Source organism: Malaclemys terrapin, chromosome 8, assembly GCF_027887155.1.
Source record: "Malaclemys terrapin pileata isolate rMalTer1 chromosome 8, rMalTer1.hap1, whole genome shotgun sequence".
In the NCBI taxonomy this organism is placed as follows: domain Eukaryota; kingdom Metazoa; phylum Chordata; order Testudines; family Emydidae; genus Malaclemys; species Malaclemys terrapin.
The window spans coordinates 73,170,411-73,195,632 of record NC_071512.1 but is presented as its reverse complement, the minus strand read 5'-3'; the positions used below and the strand labels follow the sequence as shown (position 1 = coordinate 73,195,632).

The window sequence follows — 25,222 nt, the reverse complement described above, 5'->3', positions numbered from 1 at the left end:
TAAATAAAAGATACCTTTGTTCCTAATCAGACTAGATTATTGTAGGAATTGTCCCGATTTGACAAGGGGAAGACACTCTTTGAGTGCCAAATATTCTGGCATAATCCCAGTCATCTCCTTTCTGGTCACAATCACACATCTGATCATGCTGAGACCAAGATACATTCGTTGACAGGGCTTGATGATACAGTTACAGTAAGAGGATTGTGCTTGTCTTCAGATATACTCTGTCTTCTCTCTTGTTTTAAGTCGCTACCCCCTTGATAAAAAAAAAAAAAAAAAATGTTCTGCTAATCAAATTTATCAAATGAAAGACCAGTGGAGGCTGCATTCATATTTAGAGCTGAACAAATTATTGGAGGTTTTTTTGGGCCAGTGGCTAAATTTAACCCTCCCCCACCAAAAAACCCCAAAATTGGTTTCTTTAAACCAAACTGAGGTTTTTCAGTTTTTCCCCTCACCAAACCAACTATTCAAAAATTGTTTGGGGGTGAAACAAAATTTTGAATGGCAATTCAAGAGTAACATTTTTCACTGAAATGGTTTGTTTTGAATATGCTGAAATCAACAGTTTCAACCAAAAATAAGGGGAGGATTCGGGGGGAGGTCGGCTGAAAGATTTGACGAATTCCACCCAAATTCATAAAGTTTCGGTCACTCCAACACTGCCTCTTTAACAAATTTAATATTCAATGTAAAGAAATCCACCCAGCTCTAGTAACATTTTTTTTGCCCCCTCTGCACTGGCCTCCCTTCTTAAAGGTAGGGTCCCAGGGGTGATTGGCAGCACCACTGTGATGGAGTTGTACTACCTGGGAGTTGAAAAAAGGACCAGGAGGCCCCAGAGCTAGTTTGGAGACACAGGGCTTCAGATTCCACAGGCAGATCCACAGCTTATGGAGGCAAAAAGAGCTGGCCATTCTGCAGTGGGGAGGGATAAACCCTGTCCTTGCATCCGAAGAAGTGAGGTTTTTACCCACAAAAGCTTATGCCCAAATAAATCTGTTAGTCTTTAAGGTGCCACCAGACTCCTTGTTGTTTTTGTAGATACAAACTAACACGGCTACCCCCGATACTTGATACCCTGTCCTTGTACTTCACAAAGGAACCATCTCAGGAAAATACTGCAAGAAAAATCTCACAGATCTTCTATCCAGCTTTCCCCTCATGTGGGTACTTCCATGGAAGGGTGTGAGGAATCCAGGTGTGTGTTAGCAGTCAACATCCACCTTTGTCAGATGCTTACATGGAACAAGTTTGAAACAGGTCTTTTGATTGCACTCTGCCCCAATATACCCTCTGTCTTCAACTGCCCTCAATCAATAACCCTACATCTAGTGCAATGTGACTGGAAAGATTTTCAGAATCAGCCCAGTCAAAAAAAAAAAAAATAGGTTTCATGCCTCTCCTCTTTGTACAAGTACAGAACTAGCTTCTTGTGATGGCTTAGTGGTGAACTAAACAAAGTCACTTCAAACAGTTTCATTAGGAAGCTGATGCTGTGCTGCCAAAATGAAGGAATCATTTGTCAAGTTAAAGATTGTTCGCAGAACACAGCAATGGGTGAACAGACTAGGGGTCAGCCAAGGGCTTCAGTACCCACCAACATCCCAGGGGTGGCCTCCAATCTTAGGCTGAAATATTATGTTAAACTGGCATTTTGACTGAATTTTATGTTAACATCTCTTCCTAGTTGTTTTCACTAGGAATTTCAATATTGTCCTGCAAGGCAAGAGGCATTATCCATCTATGGCCCATACTATCTGAGCACTTCACAATCTTTGTATTTCTCCTCATACCACCACTGTGAGGTAGGGAAAAGCTGTTCTCTACAATTTTTCAGATGGGGAACTAAATCACAGAAAGGCTAGGTGACTTGCCCAAGGTCACACAAGAGGTCTGTGGCAGAGCAGGAACTTAATTCATGTTTCCCAAGTCCTAACCATAGGACCATCCTTCCTCTGCCACATCTCCATCGATCAGCAGCAGGTTGGAAAGATACCAGGGAGTGCAGTTCCTAGGGAGGGAAAGGCTACTCCTGGTTGTCTTCCTCAGGGCTACTATTCCAGCCCTTCCAAGTGCAGGCACATTGAATTTGTCTTGGGGAAAGTTTCAGAGCCTAATCAGCTTTTCACACTATTTGAAAGTGAATCTACTCAGTGAAAGAATATATATATATATATATATATATATATATATATATATATATATATATATATATATATATATATATAAAAATACACATGTAGCTTCTCAGAAGCACTGTGAGAAATTAACACATTTCCTCTTATTTTAGATTTTAGTGATGAATACCTACACATTTCATTCTAGATGTCTCATTTACAAAGTCTGGGCAAGATTCTCTACACACAGTCATGGGGCTTTGCCCTGCTCCGGTGTGCAAAGGAGCCATAGCTTTCGCAAGCAGCCCACAGAGAATTCACCTGTTGGAAGGGAGCTCCCTGCTGGCATAAACATGACAGATCTGGCCCTGTACCCGACACATCCTTCCCCTCTCTCCCCACTCCCCGTCTTCCCAGCACAGGAACGCATCAGGGTAGGAAGGGGCATGCTGAAACAGATCTCTAACAACCCTACACCAATGGTGCAATTTAGAGGAGCCCAGCAGCTGCTCTAAGCTGTGTTGAGACCAGAGCAGCTCCGGTTCCTGATCAAGCACAACTCTCGCATAGGAGACACTATAGCCATCTGATCCAAAGCAACTTCTAAAACAACGGGAGTAATAACGGAGTGTGCTTTATAATCCCGTGAAAAGTGGATCAGCAGCCACTTCATGCAATTGACAAATACATAAATGAATAAGTGACTCAGAGCACCTTCTGTGTGATCAATTCACCAGCTCAAAAGAATCTAAACCACAGATGAAAGACAGACTTATGTTTTAATTAAGTAATGCTCATTAACATTACAAGTGCAAAAGTCCAAACACCTACTACTAACGCACGGTTCCACTTGTTAACCAGCCATGAGTGCCACTTCATTCCAAAAAGACTGGGAGGTCTCCATCTGTACTGCTGTGGTTTTGTCTTTGAGGGGTTTAATACCTCCTACTTACCTTCAGAAGGCTATGATGGAGCACCATCCTCAAGCATGCCCCTTCACAGCCTACTACCCTTTTTCTGTCTTGCAGTGATTTACTTCTGCACCAGAGTACTCAAGGCTTGGATTCCTGCTTTCTGGGACTCATGTATTAGTTCTCATACAGAGTCCAAACTCTCTAGCCCCTCAGCACCCAGAAGAAGGGCAAACCTAATTCAGGCAGACTTCCTCTTCTAAATTCAGGAATCCAACAGCCCCCCCTTAGGTCTGTGTAATAACTCAGATAGGCTTACCCTGCTTGTATTCAAGAGTCCCACATGTCTTATCCTAGGATCTGCATTAATAATTCAGCCCTTCCAGCCCTGCACTGGGAAAGCTCAGCAGGCAACAATTCTTCTGGTATTTTCAGGAGCTCCTCTAAATAACCCTTGCAATGGGAATTTTGCACACAGAGCAGAAGACTGACACAATGAGAAAAAGGCAAGGCAACCTGGGGCTCTAGGCATGCTGATACAAGCCATTCCCCTATACCATGGTTCCACCTCTGCAGCCCCACTCTTGTACCACATTCAATCTCCAAGTGAGCAAGGACAGCGCTCAGAGCTATTGTTTCAGGCTGTCTGCAGACTCAGGCAGTCATCACTTTGTTGACTGTTTCAAGGTTTTCTTTATAACCATCCTGGCTGGAAACTGTCATTTAAAAATAAAAAGATATATATATACACAGATGTAACCGCAGGACTTCAGGAGCTGGGCCCTAGGCATGAGCCCATAGTACCTATGCTTTAATGCAGCACAGAATAAAACAAAAAATTTCAAACACTGGGTCAGTTTACAAATGTTAACCATCACAGCTAGTAAGGCTAGGTCCACACTACCCGCCTGATTCGGCGGGTAGAGATCGATCTTCTGGGATCGATTTATCGCGTCTCAGCTGGACACGATAAATCGATCCCAGAAGTGCTCCCCCGTCGACTGCGGAACTCCTGCTCACCGAGACGAGGAAGCGCTGTCAACAGGGGAGCTTGCCTGCGCCGCGTGGACCCGCAGTAAGTAAACTTAGTTTGATCTAGGAAACGTCGACTTCAGCTACACTATTCTCGTAGCTGAAGTTGCGTTTCCCCTGCACATCGATCCCCTGCACCAGTGTGGACCAAGCCTTAGTGACATGTGGTCTGCTCACCTGTTAATTCAACCCATCTGTAAAGGCAGAATGATTGATAATGAAAATGTTTTGCTGTTAATTACTCTATTGTTAAACCAATCACTAAACAACAAGTTTACTCTTGTTTATTTATATTTCTATTATGGGAGTCCAGATGCTCCCATCAGGTCTCATTGGTGCTGTACAAACACATACAAAGACATAGTCCCTGCCCCAAAGAGCTTACAGTCTAGGAAGCAGATAGGGAAAGTTACTGATTAGCATTTTTTAAACACACTTGTCTTTATCTTTTCTGAAATTAGAAAAAGGCCCTTCGGGAGAAATGGCTCTTGGATGGTCTGAGTGCTCTCACTCCAAAAGAACAAGAAAAAATGCAAAAGGACAATAGGGAAGACCAGGAACGGACCAACAAGCTGCAACAAAGCATCCTCAGGTACAGCACAAATTTGTGGTGGCCCTCTGTAGTCATTAAAATGGTTCATTCTTAAAAGCATGAAGGAAAGGAGAGGTCCCACTCTCCATTGTTACAGGTAAAATGAAGTATCAGCTAAGGCTAATAATTTGCAGTGTTTTATTTAATTCCAAGGGTGCAATACAGTCTTTAATATATTTGAAGGGCTTCTGCAACAATCAGAAGTATAGCATGTGGGTTTGAAAGTTATTATTCCTACATATCTATACAATACCCCTAAAGGATTTGTTTTCCTGACTCCACATTCACCATTCGTACTGTTCTCTACAGAGGCAAGCACCAGCATGTGGATTTTGCTCAGAGATGCTAACAGTAAGTCAGATAATGCACACTTAAGATTAAGATAACCAATAATTTCTTAATTTTAGCTAGAGAACATGTAGCCTTCAAAACTTGACCCCTTGCAAAGCATTCCACATCTAAGTCATGTAATCATTTGTCCCTGTGATTATCTCCTGTCATGCTCTCACTCATAACCCATAGTGTTAAGCGCGTCCTAAATGTAATCCTCAGAACCCTCCCGCAGAGTCCTTCCTTTACCCTTTTGCTACCTCATCTTACCAGTTTCTACAAATCTCACAGCTTGGCTCTCTACCACATATAGCTATTTTTAAAGCGACATAAGCAGATTCAGACATGGCGGCCCTATTTGATCACAGGCATGTTCTTCAGGATTGTTAGCCGCATTCAGTACTTCTTGAATGCTGTGGGGTTTGTACTGTACACATGTTGTAGCTCCTCTGTGGCTAGGAGTACCAACATTTGTTCAGTGAGGACTATAGCAAAGATGAAGAGCTGTTTCTTTAGATCCACAAAGTTGCCGTGTCCCTGAAGTCTTGCTGAGGCTTCTTCCTACTTTATTTTAATTTAACGGCATCTTCATCTGAAGAGTCCTCTTCCTCAGCTCTCCTCCCCCGCACACTCCTTTGGCTAAATTGTCATCAAGATTATCTCCCACGGACCTCCTCCCTACTTCCTGTCTTATTGGTACAAGTGATATTTGTTTGTTGATAGGCAGCACTGCTGTGCCAGCTTGTGTCCCATAATTAGACTGATTCCTTCCATGAAACACTTTTCTCAAGGAGAATCACTTTTTGAGTACATCAGTGGAATGCTTTGTTGTGGTGACAAGGGTATAGGTGCCTAGCTGGTTGTAAGACCCAGTTAAAATGCACCATCAATGTATTCCACTGACAACGTGATTGTCAAATATTACACACACACACACACACACACACACACACAGGGAAGGATAGGCTCAGGACCAAGCAGAAGACATACAGCACACTGTGAGCTGCTGTCCTATTGTTAAGGTCCCAAGGAATCCTGTTGCTCTGATATACTAGGAGGAGATTTTTTCAAAGGCTCACAGACTTTCAGTAGGAGTGGGGCATCTAACTCCGCTTTGAGCCTTTGGGAAGAGAAAGAAAAAAACCTAGCCTCCCCAGCAATTTTTTTAAATGCTATTTTTAAAGCCATCGAATCAGGTCAAGAATGTTCATGTTTTTCCTTTCTCCTCCCTGTAGCAGTCCTCTGCACTGTTTCAAATTCATTCAGTGGCACCTAAATAAAGAACAGACAGTGCCCTTATCCTGCAGCTCTGTGAATAGTAGTAGAGCTAAAATGAGAGCTATTGAACTCCTGACAGATTAAATGCCTTGGAGACCGAGAGACCCCAGCGGGAAAGTACTGTAACTCCAGAGTATAAATCCAATTTGTCACCCGATCAAGGTACCTTAAGTGCTCTCTGTGCCTGAGTCATAGTATCTGGCAGGTCTCATAGCAACAGTTGCTGCAGGTCTCCTGCATCCTATCAGTAGAGAGGACTTAGAATTAGCATCAAAATAACTCCTACAGTATTAGCTCAAAGCTTTCAGCAAGTTTTTAAGTCCTTATAATAAATGGTCAGACTATTGCATAAAAAAAGACTCTACATTCTTAATATTGACCTAACCAGATTTCTAATAAGGTTAAATCCTACTAGAATCACCCATGTAGTGATGATATTTTTGTACATCTTACTATGCTTGGTTCCTAAAGACTGTTAAGGATGTTGCAGAATCTCATTATAGAGTACATACTGTCCTTTGATGCTGCCTTTATTCAAAATATAGCCATTATTTCCTCATGCACAGGAGGTTGTATACACTGATAGTACACTTTCTTTTGCACCATATGGAACATTTTAATTGCATATCACTTATCATTGTTCTTACTATAAAGCCAATATATTATAAAGGCGAGAACCCCCCTAAAACAGAACTAAATACTTCTTTGTATTTCAGGGAGATGGATTAGAATCAGAGCCCCTCCTTTTCATTGCAGGTTGAGTACAAAAGTAGACAAGGGGTAAAAATTTCAGAAGTGCTTAAGTGACTAAGGCTCCAAAGTCCATTTTCAAAAGTGACTTAGGCACTTAGATGCAGGTAAGCTCTTAGTGAGATTTTCAAAAGCACCTAGACATCGAAATCCTATTTGCTTCAATGGGAGTTAAGCACCTAGATACTTCTGAAAATCCCACTAAGCACCTATCTGCATCATTAAATGCGTGTATTTAAAAATATGGCCAATAAGCTCCTAGGTCAGTTAGGCACTTTTTGTATTCTAGATCATATTTTTACCAAAGCCTAGTTTGTGATTCTGGTTCAGATGTAGCCAAAGCTTCACAGCAACAATAATTCTCATGAGGTAAATTTCAGGTACTAACAATTGTAAAAGCAAATTTGAGCCTTCGGTTGTTTACAGGCATGATTAACATGCCATAGGTGTCTAAACATCTGACTGTGACTATAAATCAGTTATTTAGATTTAAAATAATTTTAATTACTCCCACAATCATTTACAGATGCAAAATCAGAAGCTTAGTTAAACTCAGGGTGAAAATTTCATCCTAAAAGTCCACTGCCCCCCAATATTAAAAGCTTCCTCTCTTCATATTAGGCTACTTCATTTTGCTACTCATGAATAGAACCCAGAACTGTTGCTGATTTTGTATGCACCCTTGGGGCAGGTGACCTTTTTCAGTGCGATATGGACATTTTCACAGCTCTGCTATTATTATTTGAGTCATCTACTTAATTTTGTTGCCCAGCTAACTTTTCCTTCACTTTGACCTTTCTTTGCAAGCACTCTTAGATCATTTTCTCCTCCAGATGATTTCCACTTCTTGATGCACATACAAAATATCCTAGCTTTAATTGGAGTGCAAAGAGAGCCTGACACAAATGGCATGAGTATAAAATGCAAAAGGTTAACAGCCAAGGGAAATACAACACAGAGAAATTCACTGTACTCACTTTAAGAAGAAAAGATCTAGTTATGATGTAATGCTACTTAAATAGAATGAGGATCGGTAAATATCACTTTGTTTTGTTTTGAATGTGCTGTGTTTGAGAGAATGTAGAAAGGAATCAGTGCTATTACTCAGCAAAAATATTTCCAAAAAAGATATGAGCGAACTGAAGTGTAGAACAAATCACACACACAGACGCACACACACAGCTCTTTCACATAACTCACATTCTTAAAGCTAACACATTTGGCAGCCAAAGAACTACATTCAGAACCATTGTAAAATACTGCTGGGGATGCTCAGAGCTCTGAGCCATCGTGTTCTCTCCTGCCTCAGCAGAAGTGGGTTCTGCTGGAGAGTAGAGTGTGTGTCAGCTCCCCCCAGCCCCCAATCTGTCTTCCTCACCAGCCAACTCGACACTCTTCCAATCTTCATCTTGCCTAGCAGGTAAAAGTCAGTGAACTCCAGCCCCAGAGCTCCTCAGAGATGTCTCTCTTCAACACACAGCCCATCATTGCAGATTCACAGAAAATACAACATTTGTTGCTCCTTTAAAGAGTCAATGCATTTCAGCTCATTAATGTAGCTGGTATTTGACACGCTTATTTCAGTCACAGCACTGGACTGGTTTATAGTAAAGGTAAAACAAGTTTACTATATAAAAAGCTATAGGTTTAAGTGATACCAAGTACTAGGAGTAAAGGTAGAAAGGTTTACAAACAAGCAAAAGAAAGATTACACTTTCTAAAGGGCACAGAATTAATTTAGCAAGCTGCAGTCTTCATTCAAGGTAGTTTCCTCACCAATATTCCTTTTTGAGCAATGGCTGATAGCTCATAGCCAGATCCTGGCTTTCCTTGTCTCCTCAGGTGAATTATAACTTAGTCTTTGTGTGTGTCCTTAACCTCAAAGTCTGCCTTTCTTTCCAGGGTCAAATTGATCCCCTGGGGTTCAGTCTGCAGTCTCCGCCAGGAGACCAACTCCATCTTGATTAAGGTGTCCCCTGTTGTATTCCAATGTGATGGTTCCTGCTGCAATTTTACAATGTAACTGTCCATATAGGAATTCCCCATGCCAAATGACTGGGAATTGTCCTTCCTTCTGTTTACCACATACATAAATTGCAATCCCACCATCGCTGATCAACCATGCTTTGTTTGTATTCAACTCCTGGACAGACCTGTTTTCTACTTTGTTCAAATACAGACTTTAAAATCCAATATCGAGGCCATCCACACTCAGCATTGTCACATACATTTCACAAGGATATTATTGACCAGTCTGTTGTGACTTGTCAAATGATACCTCACAAGGCATATTTTGTATAAATATTTATTGCAATAGTGTGTAGGGTGTGAATACAAGATTACCTAGGGTCACACCCAAGTCTGACATAATGCAATTTAATTCCCAGAGTATTTAAAAGACAACAAACAGGAAACAAGCTGAAATGAGTAACACTCCAGGAAGTACAAAGGTATAATGGGATGGTGCTAGCTGTTGAAAGCATGATCTGAATATCATCAAATTCTCTGGGAACTAAATTGCATTATATCAGACCTGGGTGTGACATTAGGTACCTTGTATTCACACACTATTGCAATAAATATTTATATTATTAACATTATTATTTATATATATTAAATTCTAATACCACAAAATATTTGGGGTTCAATCAAACTGTAACAGGCTAAAATTCCATTCAGAGCAAAACATAGCATAAAAGCATTAAAATCTTTGAAAGTGAAAGCCTCACCATCTTAGTGCTGATCTATAGATGGCCCTGTGTGGGTGTGCCAAAGAGGAGAGAAGGTGTAAGAAACTCCCATCATTTCACCTAGCCTGCTAGGCATAATTCAGCTGTCTGCACACAGGAGCACAAAAGATAGTGACCTCCTAACACTAACCAGGCCAGAATGGGTGTGGCTATGGTCCAACCTTCCCCGCACACTGGTAAGTGCTTGCAGGTGAGCACAATTACACCTTTTAAAAGATATAGCAAGACCTACTCCTGGTCAGACCTCCCAGCCCCTCTATTCTGCATTATACAGGTTTAATAGCTCTGTCTACCATTGGTGGAGATCTATCTGTGCTTTAAAGATTTTCAGGACCTTAATATACAAGAAACACCTAACATGAGCACCTCAGAATCATTAATGGATTTTATTCTCAACACCTGTGAGAGGTAGGGAGTCATTATCCCCATTTTACAGCTGGAGAATTGAAGCATGGGGTAGAGTAAGGCCCCCAACCACAAAAAGATTTAGGCACCTAACTCCTATTGAAATCAATGGGAGTTAGGCCCCTAAAAGCCTTTAAGGATCTGGGCCTAAGTGTCTTGCACAAGATCACATATAAAGTCAGTGTGTGACCAGGGAGTTGAACCTAAGTCTTACAAATCTTAGTGTAATGTCCGTTCCAATAGCCCATCTTCCTACCACTATGCTATAACTACCTATCTAACAGCTCTGAAAGAGAAGACAGATACACTGCTCATGTGCACACTTGCCACTGAGTAACAATATATTATTGAAAATCCCAGAGAGAATTTTACTGTTCATCTGAATGTCAAACTGGAGAATGGATGGCACATGTACTGCCAAGGGGTGAGTTATTCTGTGCTTTTTTCTTTCTCACTCTTCTTTAAGAAAAACATGTAAATTCCTTTAAGGAATATTGCAGCATTTCTTTAGCTCCTGTTTTTTTTCTGCTGTTGCAGGCAGATTCATAGTGAATGCATATATCTTTCCCTCTCTTCCCCCTAAGGGGCCTCCAGTTTGAAGCATTTCTTTTTTGGAGTGCCCAGTAGGTCAATTCATGCCTGTTAATCATCCAGTACACAAGCAGGATTTCTGTTTTTTTAGATAAATGAGAGAGTTCCGTTCTTTGTATCAATACTGAACAATTAACAGTGGCCTGAACCAAAACTGCAGGCAAGAAGTTCAACACTCAGGTTACGGACAGGAATAGCACTCACAGTATCTATCCCATAATACCCTGTTTACATGGTAGAGGTTACAGGGTATAAAGCCAAACATTCTCTGCTGAGGGTGCAAACTGGCTGCAGAATCAGGTAGACATATTTTGTCACTTAACTTGACAGCTTGGTTGCAAAAAAGGTTCATTCTCAGTAGAATTAGTTGCTAAACAACTTATTTAAAAAAGATCACAAACAACATAATGTTACCAAGCACCATCCAGCCAGTTGGGAATATCCAGTATACTCCCAATTATCCAAATAGCAATGGGAACATGGATTTTATTCAGATACTCAGGAATTTGGATAATTGAGAGGGCAGAAGCCATTCAGCAGTGGAATGGCCTCCCCTGCAGCCTGGGGCTTGTCCTCTGCCTCTTCCTCACAGTCCTGACCAGGGGTTTCTGCTCTGCCCACCAGGACTGCAATCTTCTCTGCACCTTGCACCTGCAGGGATTGGGTGTCCCCAGCCCAATGGCAGCCAGGAAGCCTTCTGCAACTCTACTGTCATGGCCCCACTTAGTCCTTCCTGTGACAGAGGTCTGCCCCAGGAGCCATTAAGCAGCAGGGTGGCATCCCCTGCCACAGAGTCTAGTCCTCCTCCTTGCAGTCCTGGCCCAGGGTCTCTGATTAATTACTTGAACATCTGCATTATCCAAATCCCTCCCTTGTCCCCCAGCATTAGATACCTGCGCTCTGCAGCATGTATCTCATGCTGCAGGACAAGGAAGGGGTTCAGATAAGGGGAGGTTTGGATAATAGGGTTTTGGAAAAAACAAGAATACTGTAATTTATTAAGGGAAGTTATGGCTAGGTGGAGCCCAGAGCTGCTAAAATGTTGGGCTCACCCAAAACAAGTTGTCCCCCCCAACCCCAAACTGACTTTTCCTCTCTTTCTGGTATCCTCCAGTCAGACTCTTTTTTTTTCCCACTCCTGGGTCCTTGATCTTTCTTCCAGGTGACGCAGAGCTGCCTCTTCCCACAGGCAGCCGCAATCAGCTGTGTGCTGTACTGTTTCCTGAGTCAGTCATTGCTCTGATTGGGCACCCTCTGACCTGAAGTCCCAGTTCCAAAGATCCTGCCTTAATCTACTCCTGATAGAAATGGAAAACTGCCTCATGCCCCGAATGTTACTCAAGGGCAGATGGACAAAAACCCACATCGTGTATTTAATATCAGTACATATGCCCAGCTTTCATACACCTGAAACCTGTACAAAGCAGTGAAAACCTCCAAAGATAAGTACCCCATAGCAGCCAAATTCCTCTTAGAGCATATGTATTTTTTTAAACTTAAACACTAAGAATGGGAAATAGTTAAATATCAGAACTTTTTTTCCCAAATAGAACATTTAAACATTTCTAAATCAGATTTTAAAAATATAATTACAAAAAGCTGTTCTGGCACAATTTTCAGCCTCTCCAGCTATGCAACTCCAGCTATGCATGTGAATCTTTGAACACATACAGCACCGGGCTTTTGCAAGAATGCATCCCTACAAGTTTCAGTGTGAAAACGTATAAAATTCTTTGCAAACTGACCCTAAAAATTTTATACATAAACATGAAATGGCAGGAACAAGTGCAAAAGCATTTATTTTAGATCCCGATCCAATGCCCACTGAAGTCAATGGGAATCTTTCAATGAATCCAGTGGAAATGTACCTATGGACTTAGGTGGAGTTGGCTTAGGACCATAGTTATTGTTCTCTATTTTGGGCTTGAATAACATATAGCAGGGCTGGTGAGAAAACAAGCCTTCCTTTTCACAAAAAATTACACAGTTTCAAAACCTTAATGACATTTTCCTCAAATCCAGCCCCTTTCTGTGAAACACTTCAGTTTCAACAAAACGGCATTTTTGATGGTAAGAATTTGTGCTGAAGTGTTTTTGACCAGCTCTAACATACAGTTCTGCATAACAACAACAAAAGAGAGGGAGGGGGAAAAGAACTGTGATTCCTTACAGATATACAGGATGCACAGAGAGGCCACACACAACTAGTAAGAAACTGGTGAAATCCGGCATAGACCAAGAGATGAATTCTTTCAGCTGGGTATCAATGTGTCTCTTCTGTAACAATAAAGGCTTTAAAACAACCAGACAGCCAACATGTCTGGCAGGGAGGCTATTTTGGGTTAGTATTATTGAAATCTGGAAGGGAGATAGCAGGATCTCCAGTAATGGAAACACTGTCTTTTAATACCCAAATTTAGTTTACTAAATATTCGTGGAATAGCTGTACTCTTTGCAAAACACAGTGGTATTTTAGGTTTATGCTTGCATTGTATCTAATCTGCTTATAGAGGCCTTTGGTTACAGCCAGGCATGACCCAAGAGATTTTCCTGTAATAAATGGGTCCCTTAAAACTACCTTCTTGTTTCAGAACACGTCACCCAAACGGGAAGAAGGTTCAGAAAGGGGATGTCATTAATAACCCACTGACATATATCCTGCTTATCGAAGCTGACAAGCTTCTCTTGCAAATTGACTGGCTGCAATTGTGAGGACATTACCTTGTACACTTGAGGCCCTGTCTCAGCAAGCACAATTAACGTTCAGCTGCCTCTCCTTGGTGCATTGAATCAGCATTTCTGGTCGTATTACTGTTCTTCTGAAAAGAGATACTTCCAGAGATGTGGAGCCAGCACTTCTTCCACAGAGCAGGATGTATAGAAATGTAGAGTTATAATGGTAAAGGGCACATGGCAGGAAGGAGGATTTTAGAGACCATTGATAGCTGGGACATGGCTCCATCTACTTAAAGCTGGTCAATGCTGTAAAGTTGTAGAAGGTATGCATCCAGTTCTCTACTTGTACTAAGGTGTGCCACATCTAAAACACCATCATGACAGTACTTTGCATTTATACATCACCCTTCCTTTCACAATTAATCAAGCCTCATGCAGTAACATGCCTGGGAGTCAGGTATTGTTACACCCTGTTTACAGATTGTAAAGTGAGAGACAGAGATGGGGGGAAGGTAAATGTTCAAATCCCACCCTCTATATGTGGACTTGTGCACACACATACAGAGGAGCAAGTGTTAGAATATTCATCCCCCAACCCCTTGTCACTGAGTATCTGTAAATCAGTTGTACTTGGTTCCAAACAAATGAAAGGGAAAGAAGTAAAGCTTTAATCCCAATCTCCACAGAAGCTTTTGTACGTGGGTGACTTTGTTTTTGCCAGATACACAATTAACACTGGTTGGAAACATTTGTGCTAGTATAATTTAAAATACTATTATCATCACCATTATGCTTAGTAATAACAATTGTTTTCTAAATTGAAATAGTTACACTGAAGAAAGATAATGAGATCACTTTATTGGTTTACTTTAGTCCTACAAAGTGAACTTTAGTTATTTGTAGCTGGGTTTTAAAACTCAAACAAGTGCTCATAATCCCAGGTCCAGTGTGTGCCAGCTACAAGGAAGGAATGCAATTTTATCTCCAAGGGCAGCAGTTTAGCTCTCTGTATCTTCCTCCATTCTTTTGAGCTCCCTTCTGCCATCCTTGCTCACACAGAGTAGTACCTTATTCCACAAGAAGTCCATCTGAAATCATCGCGGCTATTTATGTAGTAAGGGACTAATCCACATTATGTAAAAATGGTCAGAATCTGGCCCCTTAATTATAATCATGTAAATTGTTGTTTATAACTTTCCTACAGGGCCGCCGGGGGGGGAGGGCAAGTGGGGCAATTTGTCCCAGGCCCCGGGCCCCACAGGGGCCCCCACGAAAATACAGTATTGTATAGTATTACAACATTTTTTTATGTAAGGGGCCCCCGAAATTGCTTTGCCCCAGGCCCCCTGAATCCTCTGGGTAGCCCTGCTTTCCTACCACCAAGCAATCAAATTGCTCTGCTTGTTCTAGATCAGTGGTCCCCAACCTTTTTCGTCTGGTGGGCACCAGACGACGAGCCACAGAGGACCGTGGTGGCGGACGAGCATCCGTCGAAATGCCGCCGACAAGCGGCAAGGTCAATAGGAGTTGCTGCTGAAATGCCGCCGACAAGCAGCAGCATCCAGAGGCATCACCACCGAAATGCCACCAAAAATCTGCAGCATTTCGGCAGCGACCCCTCTGGATGACGCTGCTTGTCGGCAGCATTTCGGCAGATGCTCATCCGCCAGCCAGTACGCCACGTTGGGGACCCCTGTTCTAGAACATGGGAGAATGGTGATCCAGAACAAAGAAGTGAGCAAATAAAACATTCACCCCACTGTCTGTGAACTGGCCTAATATCTTAAGTCATTGTTATGGGGAGGTGAACACCATTTTAGTTGTGATAATGCTTGAGAGAGTTTAGCTGAAGGTGAAGAAATCCTTTAGGGGCCTCCTTTCCTCCCTCCATCCCCTTCTAAAAGAGTTAATAAGCAAATTTTACCAGGGTGCCTTAATCTGTTTATTTTCAAAGTATCCTCTAAAGAGATCTGTGACAAACACATTGGCCTGTAAAAACAACAGGCATATTCTGATTTCACACCTTCCTAAATCAAGAGCAAATCAGTTTCATCAGTGTAAAAATGGTGTAAGTGTGAGAGGAATCAGGTGCATCAATATCGCTATAGGAAATATACTGTAAGCTTAATTGCATTTTAATACATATTCTTTAAATATTGTTATATAAAATAAATTATGCTTGCAGACTTGAGAAAGAAATTGAAGCTCTGGAAAAAGAAGAGATGAAAATCTCAGTTAATGAACAGGCGATTTTAAAGAAGCTTAAATCAGTTGAGAGAACAGCAGAAGATATCTTAAAGGTTGGTGTTACAACACTTCAGAAACAGGATTCTTTAATTCATTATTATAACAAATAGATTTTAGTAAAGAGGAATTGAATGGATCATGGGACTGATATTGAGATACAAGGTATTTCACCTCAGTAGTTCAAATCTAACACAGAAGAGTGACCAAAAGATTACACCATCCAATGGCTATGATCTATATGGAAAGAGTTTGGTGGTTTCAGCCATTACTCAATGGAAAAAATATCTACAGCACATCACAAAATTGGCAATTGGCAGCTTTGCAGGCCATCTCAGCAGAGAGGGCAAGGAATGAATAATGAGCATGGACACTGAGCTATCTAAACCCTTGAGGTGGTCACTCCAAGCAACTATATTGTGACAACTACCTTGTCTCTCTAGTATCCTGGGACTGACAAGGCTACAGCTACACTATATTGTGCACCTGTCATAGATCCTAAGTGCACTTACAATAAAAATCTTGTGGTACCATTAATCATTAGTCAGCTATGCTGACAAAATGTCAACAGCATTTTTTAAAACCTTCTTATCTCCCACTTGAAATAAAAGAGAAGCCTTAACCCATAACTTCAGGAAAACCCTATCTAAACAGATTTTCAGCAGTATGCCTGAAAGTCAACAAACTTGGGGCCAGATTGCACACTTGCTCATGCAAATAGACTCACTGACTTCAATGAGACTACTCACGGCCATAATTGCCCTGTAGCTTTGTCAGCTCCAGTAGAAAAAGTAATTCCTGAAGTGAGGACCCTCCACTAAGAACACCCTGACCTCTACACTCCAGATGTACAAATCTATGGGTTGTTCTCCAGTGCCATGTGAAACTATGAGAGAGGCTGTCAGGAGCCAGACTCTAAGGGGATAGATAAGGCATGCTGTCAAAGTGGAATGGGAAAGCTTGCCCCACAACTGCAACTGTCCTGTTGAGAGGTTATTTCCATTTCCAGGTATCTTCCAGTTCAAGCTGAGCTACACAAAAACTTAAACAGTTGTGCAGTAGAAAAGTCTCTTGTGTTTTGAGTTAATTTCTTAAAACCGCAATAATCACATATCACTTTTTGTTGCTCTTTCTTCATAGTCTGTGAAGGCAGCTAAAGCAGAAATTCAAGAAGGTATGTTCAACCAAAGCATTTTTTATTAAATAAATAATAAAAAAATATTAAAAAATATTATTAAAAATTTTTAAAAAATATATTAAAAAAATAAAAATTTAATGTTTGTTGCATGAAGGCAATGAAAAATACTCTGGATCTCCTGTTTATTTATTTTTAACAGAGGCAGTGGACTACATATATACCAATATACCTGACCTTCCAAAATCCTTCAGACCTTCTGCACTGAAAAGGGCAGGACATGCAGGAACTGAGGATGAGGAGGAAAACAGAAGAGGTACAGATTGGTAGTAACTCTAGAAAGAGTGCAGATTTGTAATGGTTCATAAGCCTCTTAAAAAATTAAAGCTAACTTATTTAAGGAAAGAATAGAGAGACTACAGATAATAGGCATAATTCTCTTCTTACTTACACACAGTAACTCCATTGTAGTCAGTTGTGTGGCACTGCTGTATAACTAGTGTACCATTAAAAATGAGGCCCAATGTTTTCTAGCACTTTCATCCAGCACTTACTTACCGTACTTGATGTAACCCCTATCTGGTTCCGATAGAAAATGCATTATGTGGACTACTATGAGCAATTATGCCTGCTGAATAACCCAAATCTAATCATCCCCTGACCTCTACAAAGCTTCCTATCTCCCACTATCTTTAAGACTGAGACTCTACTCCTGCATAGTATTACTGTCCCTCGATTCCCATTGACTCCCACTGCTCAGCACCTTGTAGGAGTTGGCCTCAAGAGACCAAGTTTAACCTGGCTTTCTCATTTGGTGTTGCATAATGGAGCCTCAAACAGCTGATTTTCTATCAGAGATGAGCCCAATCAAAATATTGTTTCTTAATATCTTCAAACTTTGAGGAGGGCAGCAGGGGATAAAGTGGGGGTTCAATCTCAGAACCGAGATCTGGATTCAATGCATGCCTCATTCTTTGGTGCCTTAGACTCAGGATCCAAATTCTGTGGCACAGGCCAATCTCTGCTGAAAATTGGACTACGAGATTTGACAGTTTATCCAAATCACCTCTCATAAGGATAAAATCTAAATATTTGTTGCAGCTACTATGTTATCAGTGTTAAGTTCTTGTTTCTCTTAACAGCATTGTTTGCCATGGAAATTAAAGTTGAGAAAGACATGAAGACTGGGGAAAGCACAGTTTTGTCTACCATACCTCTTCCATCTGATGAGTTTAAAAGTACAGGAGTAAAAGTCTATGACGATGGTAGGAAGTCAGTCTATGCAACATGGTCCAATGGCAGTGTAACACACAATGGCATAGATGAGCTTGCACCTGTTGAGGTGGAAGAACTTTTAAGGAAAGCAACTGAAAAAAATGCTAAATCTCCTACAGAGTATCATGAGCCTGTGTATGCAAACCAGTTTTACAGGCCAACAACTCCCCAGAAAGACAAATTAGTTCCTGGATCAAATTTGGAAGACATTGTTAAAAAAGAGACTAATGAACTTGGCAATCATCAAAATGAATCTTTCTATAACAAAGGCAACAGGCAACACAATGAAGAAAATGGTTTTGATCTTCCCAAATTAACACTGCCAAAGTCTCCCTCTCCAGGGTCTCAGCAAAAAGAGGGAAAGGTACACATAAGTTCAAAAACCAGGATAATACATAATGACGAAAGAGGAGTTCTACAGAAGGATTTGGAACCCTATCAGAAGACAAGAGAGAGTGATTGTGAGGCAATGTTTATGAACTCAGAGAATACCAGTGAAAAGTCTCCTGTCATGCAGGATGCTGATGAAGATGTTAGGTACAGCATTGTTCAAGCTGTGCCATGTTATGTGGATGATACAGAACCGGTTACAATGATTTTCATGGGTTATCAGCACATAGATGATGATGATGAAGAAGCAGCAGCAAACAAAAACTTGTCCAGATATGATGGAATTATCCATGCAGAACTGGTTGTCATTGATGATGATGATGAAGAAGACAGCAAATCTGAGAGACCGTCATATCATCCTGTAGGCCATTACAGTCAAGTTTACCAGCCACCCAACAAACAAACAGCAGAAGTTCCACAGAGGATCCCAGAGGGCAACCTAGCTGGAAACATGAATAAATCATCCCACAAAAATTCCATATCACTGCAAGAACAAGAGGAAAGTTTGAGCTCTCCTATGTACCATACTCATCTTGATGGCCAGCTATCTGGAGATGGTACAGAGGATCCCTCATTAACAGGTAATAAAAAAGGAAAGTCATGTCACTGCTGTTCACTCATGTAATAACTGATTGCATCACTCTTTTTTCCTACTAACAATCCTTAGCACTTTCCTATTCTTCTGCTGTTTTATGGACAATTATTGGTCTATGTCTTTACTCTTTTTATTTGTTAACATATGTTAATCTGAATTTTTAGTACTATGGAATGCTTTTTTCACCTTCAGAAATGCACTAGTTGCCATATTTTGAAATAATGATCATTTTGAAAATTAATCTCCAAAAAACTATTTCCATAATGTTCAAAGATTAAAAAAATGAAACAGAAACTTGACACTCTTGGTTCTTCTAGAAATGCCAATTTAAAATTCTTCTTTTGGCATATGATATATAAGAATAGATTCACTTTGCTTCTGGGTGACTAATGGCATTGCTTCTTACACTGTGTATCTCCTTATTGGGACATATCTGTGCCTGTGTTCTAACTACTTCCTGTATAATCTAATTTATGCCTTAAATTAGAAAGACTGTTTAGCAAGCAGCTTTACATTCTTCTTGGGTCAATTTTGCCTACCTTGCCTTGACTATGTTTATGCACATTTTAATATTTTTTCTAGCCTGAGTTATTTAGATATTTTTTATAATTTTTAAATGATAAAATGTCATTTTCCTGTCAGTATGTTAACTTCAGTCTGTCTGTATTGTCTGTCTGTCTTTAATTATTAAAATACTTTACTTTTTTCTAATCTGTTAACATATACAGTCTTGCACTCTTTCTTGATGTAAAATTTTATAAAAATGTTAAAAAGAAATCCTCAAATAGCAATAGTTGTCTATCAAAAGTAAGCTAATATGTTTTATATTTATACTGTAATTTAGCTATCAGTGAAATATATCTAAAGAATAAGAGGCGCATGTTTCAATCAACTGATAAAGGTTATATTACATTTAAAAGAAAAAAGACATCATCATAATATAACTCAAATGTATCCAATTGTGTCCTGATCCTGCACCCTCTCCCCCCCACACTCCAAAATTCCCAGTAGTTTTGATTGCAGTAGACATGCAAGATTGGACCTTAGCTAACAAGCCATTGGTGATTTAGCAATAGTTAGAATATTAGGAAAGGAGTAGCAATTTAAATGTAAATATCTCCAAAGGATATGGATACTTCATTGTATCAAGCTAGCAATTTCAAGTAATATTGTCTGAGTATCTCTGTACTTGGAGAAGTTTCTGCATAGCTATTGTGAAAGGATGCATTCACTTAATTCATGTTGTCGAATGCACCATGACAGAAATTTTAAAGTTTACTTTTCTTTCACTTTCAGAAGCTGAATTTCTTTTGGCAGATAGAAATACACTCACAGGCTGGTCCTGCCTCATTTTAACAGTAAACTAACAATTACTTCAGCGGGAATAAGGCAAGCCTTACATGTAGTAAAAACATAAGAGAATCTGCTCCATTCTTTTAAACTCCATTTTTATCTTTGTGTAATTCTACTGATTTAAAAGTTGTATGAGAGAGAGGAGAAACAGGTCATTGGATGTAATCCTGGCCCCATAGACATCAATAGGAGTTTTGTCATTGACTTCAATAGGGACAGAATTTCACTTACTGTGTGCAATACTATCTCTAACAATGTATTTTGAAGTTCCCAGTGGAACATGGAACAGGGCCACATCCCTCTCCTTCCCCCATCTTTTTGTCTCCACCCCTTGCCATATTAGATGGTGGAAAAAGCCAGGAAATGACTAATTTTTCCAAATAACCTTGTAGTCATACTGCTAGTTCTAAAAAGGAAACAAAAGCAGGAAAGCCTCTTATATCCAAAGTAACAATGTTTTACAAAGGGCTACTGCTTAGAGAAAGAAAAACTGTTTACAAATCAATCATTCTCTCAAATCCCACTACCAAATTCATCCTGGTATCGCCACTGAAATCCATGAAGTTACACCTGGAATGAATCTGGCACATTACTGTTAATTGTTATCCCATTCCAAGCTCCTGTTTTGTGTTTTAGACCAGTAACTCTGGGTCAGATGCTACATGTAGCATAGAGAGGAAAACAATCAACTAGGCACTAGAGGGTTGAGGAGCCCATGGTTACATGTGCACATATGAAGAACATGTATCAGGGGCTCTGCTAAAAATGAAGGGGAAGTGGATGGCAAATGAGACTAGGGCACAGATGTCTTATGGCAAAATTAATTTGAAAAGAATCTCCAGAGTAAATTGCTGTAGAGGTTAATGCTAGTCAGGGTCAGCTCAGAGGCACGTGAGCCATGTTCTCTGCCTATATATATGGGGATCCAGGGGTTTGAACCAGAGTTTCCTACACATCCCCATGCAGTACTAGAATTGCAGAACAAACTCCTCCCCTTTCTACATGGCAACCATACTTGTCTCCCCCTGAGAATGGCGGTGTACTCAGGACACCAAGATACAGTTACAGTCTACTGCTTCCATAGGGTCTAGCCCTAGGATTACAACTTCAATTTTAAAAAATAAATTTATTAGAACATTTCATTTTCTTCATGTAATTTCCAGCAAGTGAATTAGGGTCTACAAATGTTTGCATGAGCCAAACACCACTCAGGGAGAGGCAAAGCACTTAGGCACAGGTGGCGAGTTGTATGGGCTCATGGTGCCCATGCTCCACCAATATTTAGGAACGTGGGCCCAGCTCCACCAATGTTTGGGCTTACTGTACTTTGGGGGGCCCCAAGCTTCAGGGGGACTCAGGGTCCCGGGCAGCCTGGGGGATTAGTGGGAGGCCTGGCACTGGCAACAATGAGTGACCCAGCCCCAGCCTGCCCCGCTGGCTCCTGGTGTCACTCGGGGAAGGGGCGGTGGAAACTGGAAAGAGGCAGGGCAGGGGCTTGGGGGAAGGGGTGGGTTGCTCGCTGCAGCTGGTGTCAGGCCACGCTGGAGCCAGCATCCCCCTGAAGCGTGGGCCCCCACAAAGTATGAGTTCCCGGGGCAGTTGCCCCAGTACATCCTATGGATGGGTCGGCTCTGGGTCTAGGGCAGTCTGGGGACTAAGCAGGAGGCCTGGTGCCAGCAGCAGCAGCGAGCAAGCGACCCGGCACCAGCCCGCCCCTACCCCCGAGCAATAGTGGGAGCCAGTGGGGCAGAGTAGAGCAGGCTGGGGCCGGGTCACTCGCTGTTGCCAGCACCAGGCCACCCTGGACCCCACATCTTCCTGAAATGCAGGGCCCGGGGCAGTTGCCCCAGTCCATCCTAGGGATGAGATGGCTCTACCCAGACCCCACATCCCCCTGAAGCACGGGGCCCACAGCGGTTGTCCCAGTCCGTCCTATGGACGGGACGGCTCTACTTGGAGCTGTTCTAGGCACCACTAAAAATTATACAAACCTGGCACCCGTACACTTAGGGTCACACAAACTAGGAGGAATGGGATGAAACAAATAAAGGAAATATTTAGACTGAATAGCAGGAAAATCTCCTACCAGAGACCTTTAATAGGGTGGTAGAATATTCTATCAGGAGAAGTGGTGAAAGTCTGGGCCTTTTGGCAGGGAGTTGGAGTGGATGAACTAATGTTTTCCTTTCCTATTACTTTGTTGTGAAGGGAAAACACAACTGATGTGCAACTACATTCATGTGGAGGAAAACAGTATGCAATAAAAAATCAATACAGAAGAAAAAAAAATGTGTTCCACACAACTTCTGTAAAGCAAGGGGCAACGCACATCCAGATGGTCAAATTAAGTTTTAAATCACGTGCTTAACTGATCATTCTTCCAAACCATGATAGGATTTATCATCCAAACTTCCTAGATCTGAAGGTGGTAGCTACAGAGCCTTCGGCCTTTGGCTTCCCCAAAGCTAATCAGGACTGTGGTCTGCTGAGCAGGTTTTCCCCATAGATGTAGAGTGTAACCTATGATTAGCAATAACTTTCAAGTTTAATATGCACACTCAGTGGCTCCCCAAGGACACTTGTTGATCCTCATAAATCAGATAACAGATGACTAAATCCTTGACCCCACTTATCTCACAGTAGACAGAGCTAGGCAATGGAGGGGGGGGGGGGAGAGAACACATCTATGACTGTAGCTTTTTTAGACATACTATAGAAATTTTCTTTATTTAAAGTAGTAGTATATCATTGTTTTAGAAAGAACCTTAATATTTAATCACCTGCATTTCCATTGTAACTTTGAAATTAGCTACAGCACTCCAGTCACAATTATTAGGCCCTTAGTACTTAGAGAAACCACATTACCGTGACAAATGTTAAGATTGTGACATTGCTGCCCCAGTCCTACTCCAGTGTGAACGGAATCAACTCTTCTACATATGTTAATCCAAAAGAACAGAGAAGTTTCCAAGTGTTTAAACTAGGGCTGTCAAGCGGAAAAAAATAAAATAACTGCAATTAATTGTGCTATTAAACAATAGAATACCATTTATTTAAATATTTTTGGATGTTTTCTACATTTCCAAATATATTAATTTCAACAACACCGAATACAAAGTATACAATGCTCATTTTATATTTATTTCTGATTACAAATATTTGCACTGTAAAAAACAAAAGAAATAGTATTTTTCAATTCATTTAATACAAGTAGTGTAGTGTAATCGCTTTATCATGAAAGTTGAACTTACAAATGTAGAATTATGTACAAAAAATAACTGCACTCAAAAACAAAACAATGTAAAACTTTAGAGCTAGAAGTCCACTCAGTCCTATTTCTTGTTCAACCAATCACTCAGACAAACAAGTTTGGTTACAATTTGCAGGAGATAATGCTGCCCACTTCTTATTTACAATGTCACCAGAAAGTGAGAACAGGCATTCACATGGCACTGTTGTAGCTGGCTTAGCAAGGTATTTATATGCCAGATGTGCTAAAGATTCATATGTCCCTTCAAGCTTCAACCACCATTCCAGAGGACATACATCCAGGCTGAAAACAGGTTCTGCTCGATAACAATCCAAAGCAGTGCAGACTGATGCATGGTCATTTTCATCATCTGAATCAGATGCCACCAGCAAAAGGTTGATTTTCTTTTTTGGTGGTTCAGGTCCACATTGGAGTGTTGCGTCATCAGCATGGAAGCATGTCGTCTGGAATGGTGGCTGAAGCATGAAGGGGCATACGAATGTTTAGCATATCTGGCATGTAAATACCTTGCAATGCCGGCTACACGAGTCCCACATGAACACCTGTTCTCACTTTCTGGTGACATTGTAAATAGGAAGTGGGCAGCAGCATCTCCCATAAATGTAAACAAACTTGTAAATGTAAAATGTAAACAATTGGCTGAACAAGAAGTAGGACTGAGTGGACTTCTAGGCTCAAAAACAAAACAATGCAAAACTTTAGAGTGCAGTTATGTAACTGCAACAAAAATCTACATTTGTAAGTTTCACTTTCATGATAAAGAGGTTGCAATACAGTACTTGTATGAAGTAAATTTAAAAATACTCTTTTGTTCATCACTTTACAGTACAAATATTTGTAATAAAAAATATAAAGTAAGCAGTGTATTCTGTGTTGTAACTGAACTCTATATTTCAAAATGTAGAAATATATCTAAAATTGTAATAAGTTTCAATTGCGATTTTTTAAATTGCGATTAATTTCTTGAGTTAATCGTGTGAGTTAACAGCCCTATTTTAAACTAAACCACTAAGTGAAGGCTATAAACAAAGAGTTTAGTTTAATTACTCATGTTTTCTTTTAAACTTGTCACCTATCCAATCAAGAACCATACCAGCTGTTTGCTGTGCATTAAATTAAGCAAAAAAAAAAAAAAAAAAAATTTAATAAGCTTTGAAATTTAGCCCACCTATCTTCTAAAAGTGTTAATGGATTCATTCTCTGTACTTCATCTATGCTATGAAATTACCAGCACTAATCCTTTCTACTAATTTCTTTCTATAATACTAAAATAATGCTTAGTCTGTTGGATCTAACCATTCGGGTAAGTGCATTCTTCCTTATTCTAAACAAGGAGATTTAGATTCAGAAGCAGAAAGCGAATCATACTATTCACTGAGGTTTTGTGTTTTCTTTTCTATCCACAGCTCTGAGGATGAGAATGACAAAGCTGGGGAAAAAGGTGATTTAACAGCTGGAATGACATGGAACTAAAATTTAGGCTTTCTTAATCAAAAGAGAATAAAGTTAAGACTTCCTTTC

The 25,222-nt window shown here is 40.6% G+C and overlaps 1 protein-coding gene across 1 annotated transcript in view; it reads left to right on the top strand.

Annotated features, from left to right (window-relative positions):
* Positions 1-25,222, top strand: part of PALMD (palmdelphin) — a 70,979-nt gene extending 45,757 nt beyond the window's left edge. The window contains exons 5-10 of the mRNA XM_054038066.1: positions 4,528-4,658; positions 15,624-15,738; positions 16,823-16,856; positions 17,020-17,133; positions 17,960-19,063; positions 25,108-25,222. Of these exons, the coding sequence (XP_053894041.1) occupies positions 4,528-4,658; positions 15,624-15,738; positions 16,823-16,856; positions 17,020-17,133; positions 17,960-19,063; positions 25,108-25,151 (1,542 nt within the window). The 3' untranslated portion in view covers positions 25,152-25,222. The remainder of the gene's footprint in view (positions 1-4,527; positions 4,659-15,623; positions 15,739-16,822; positions 16,857-17,019; positions 17,134-17,959; positions 19,064-25,107) is intronic.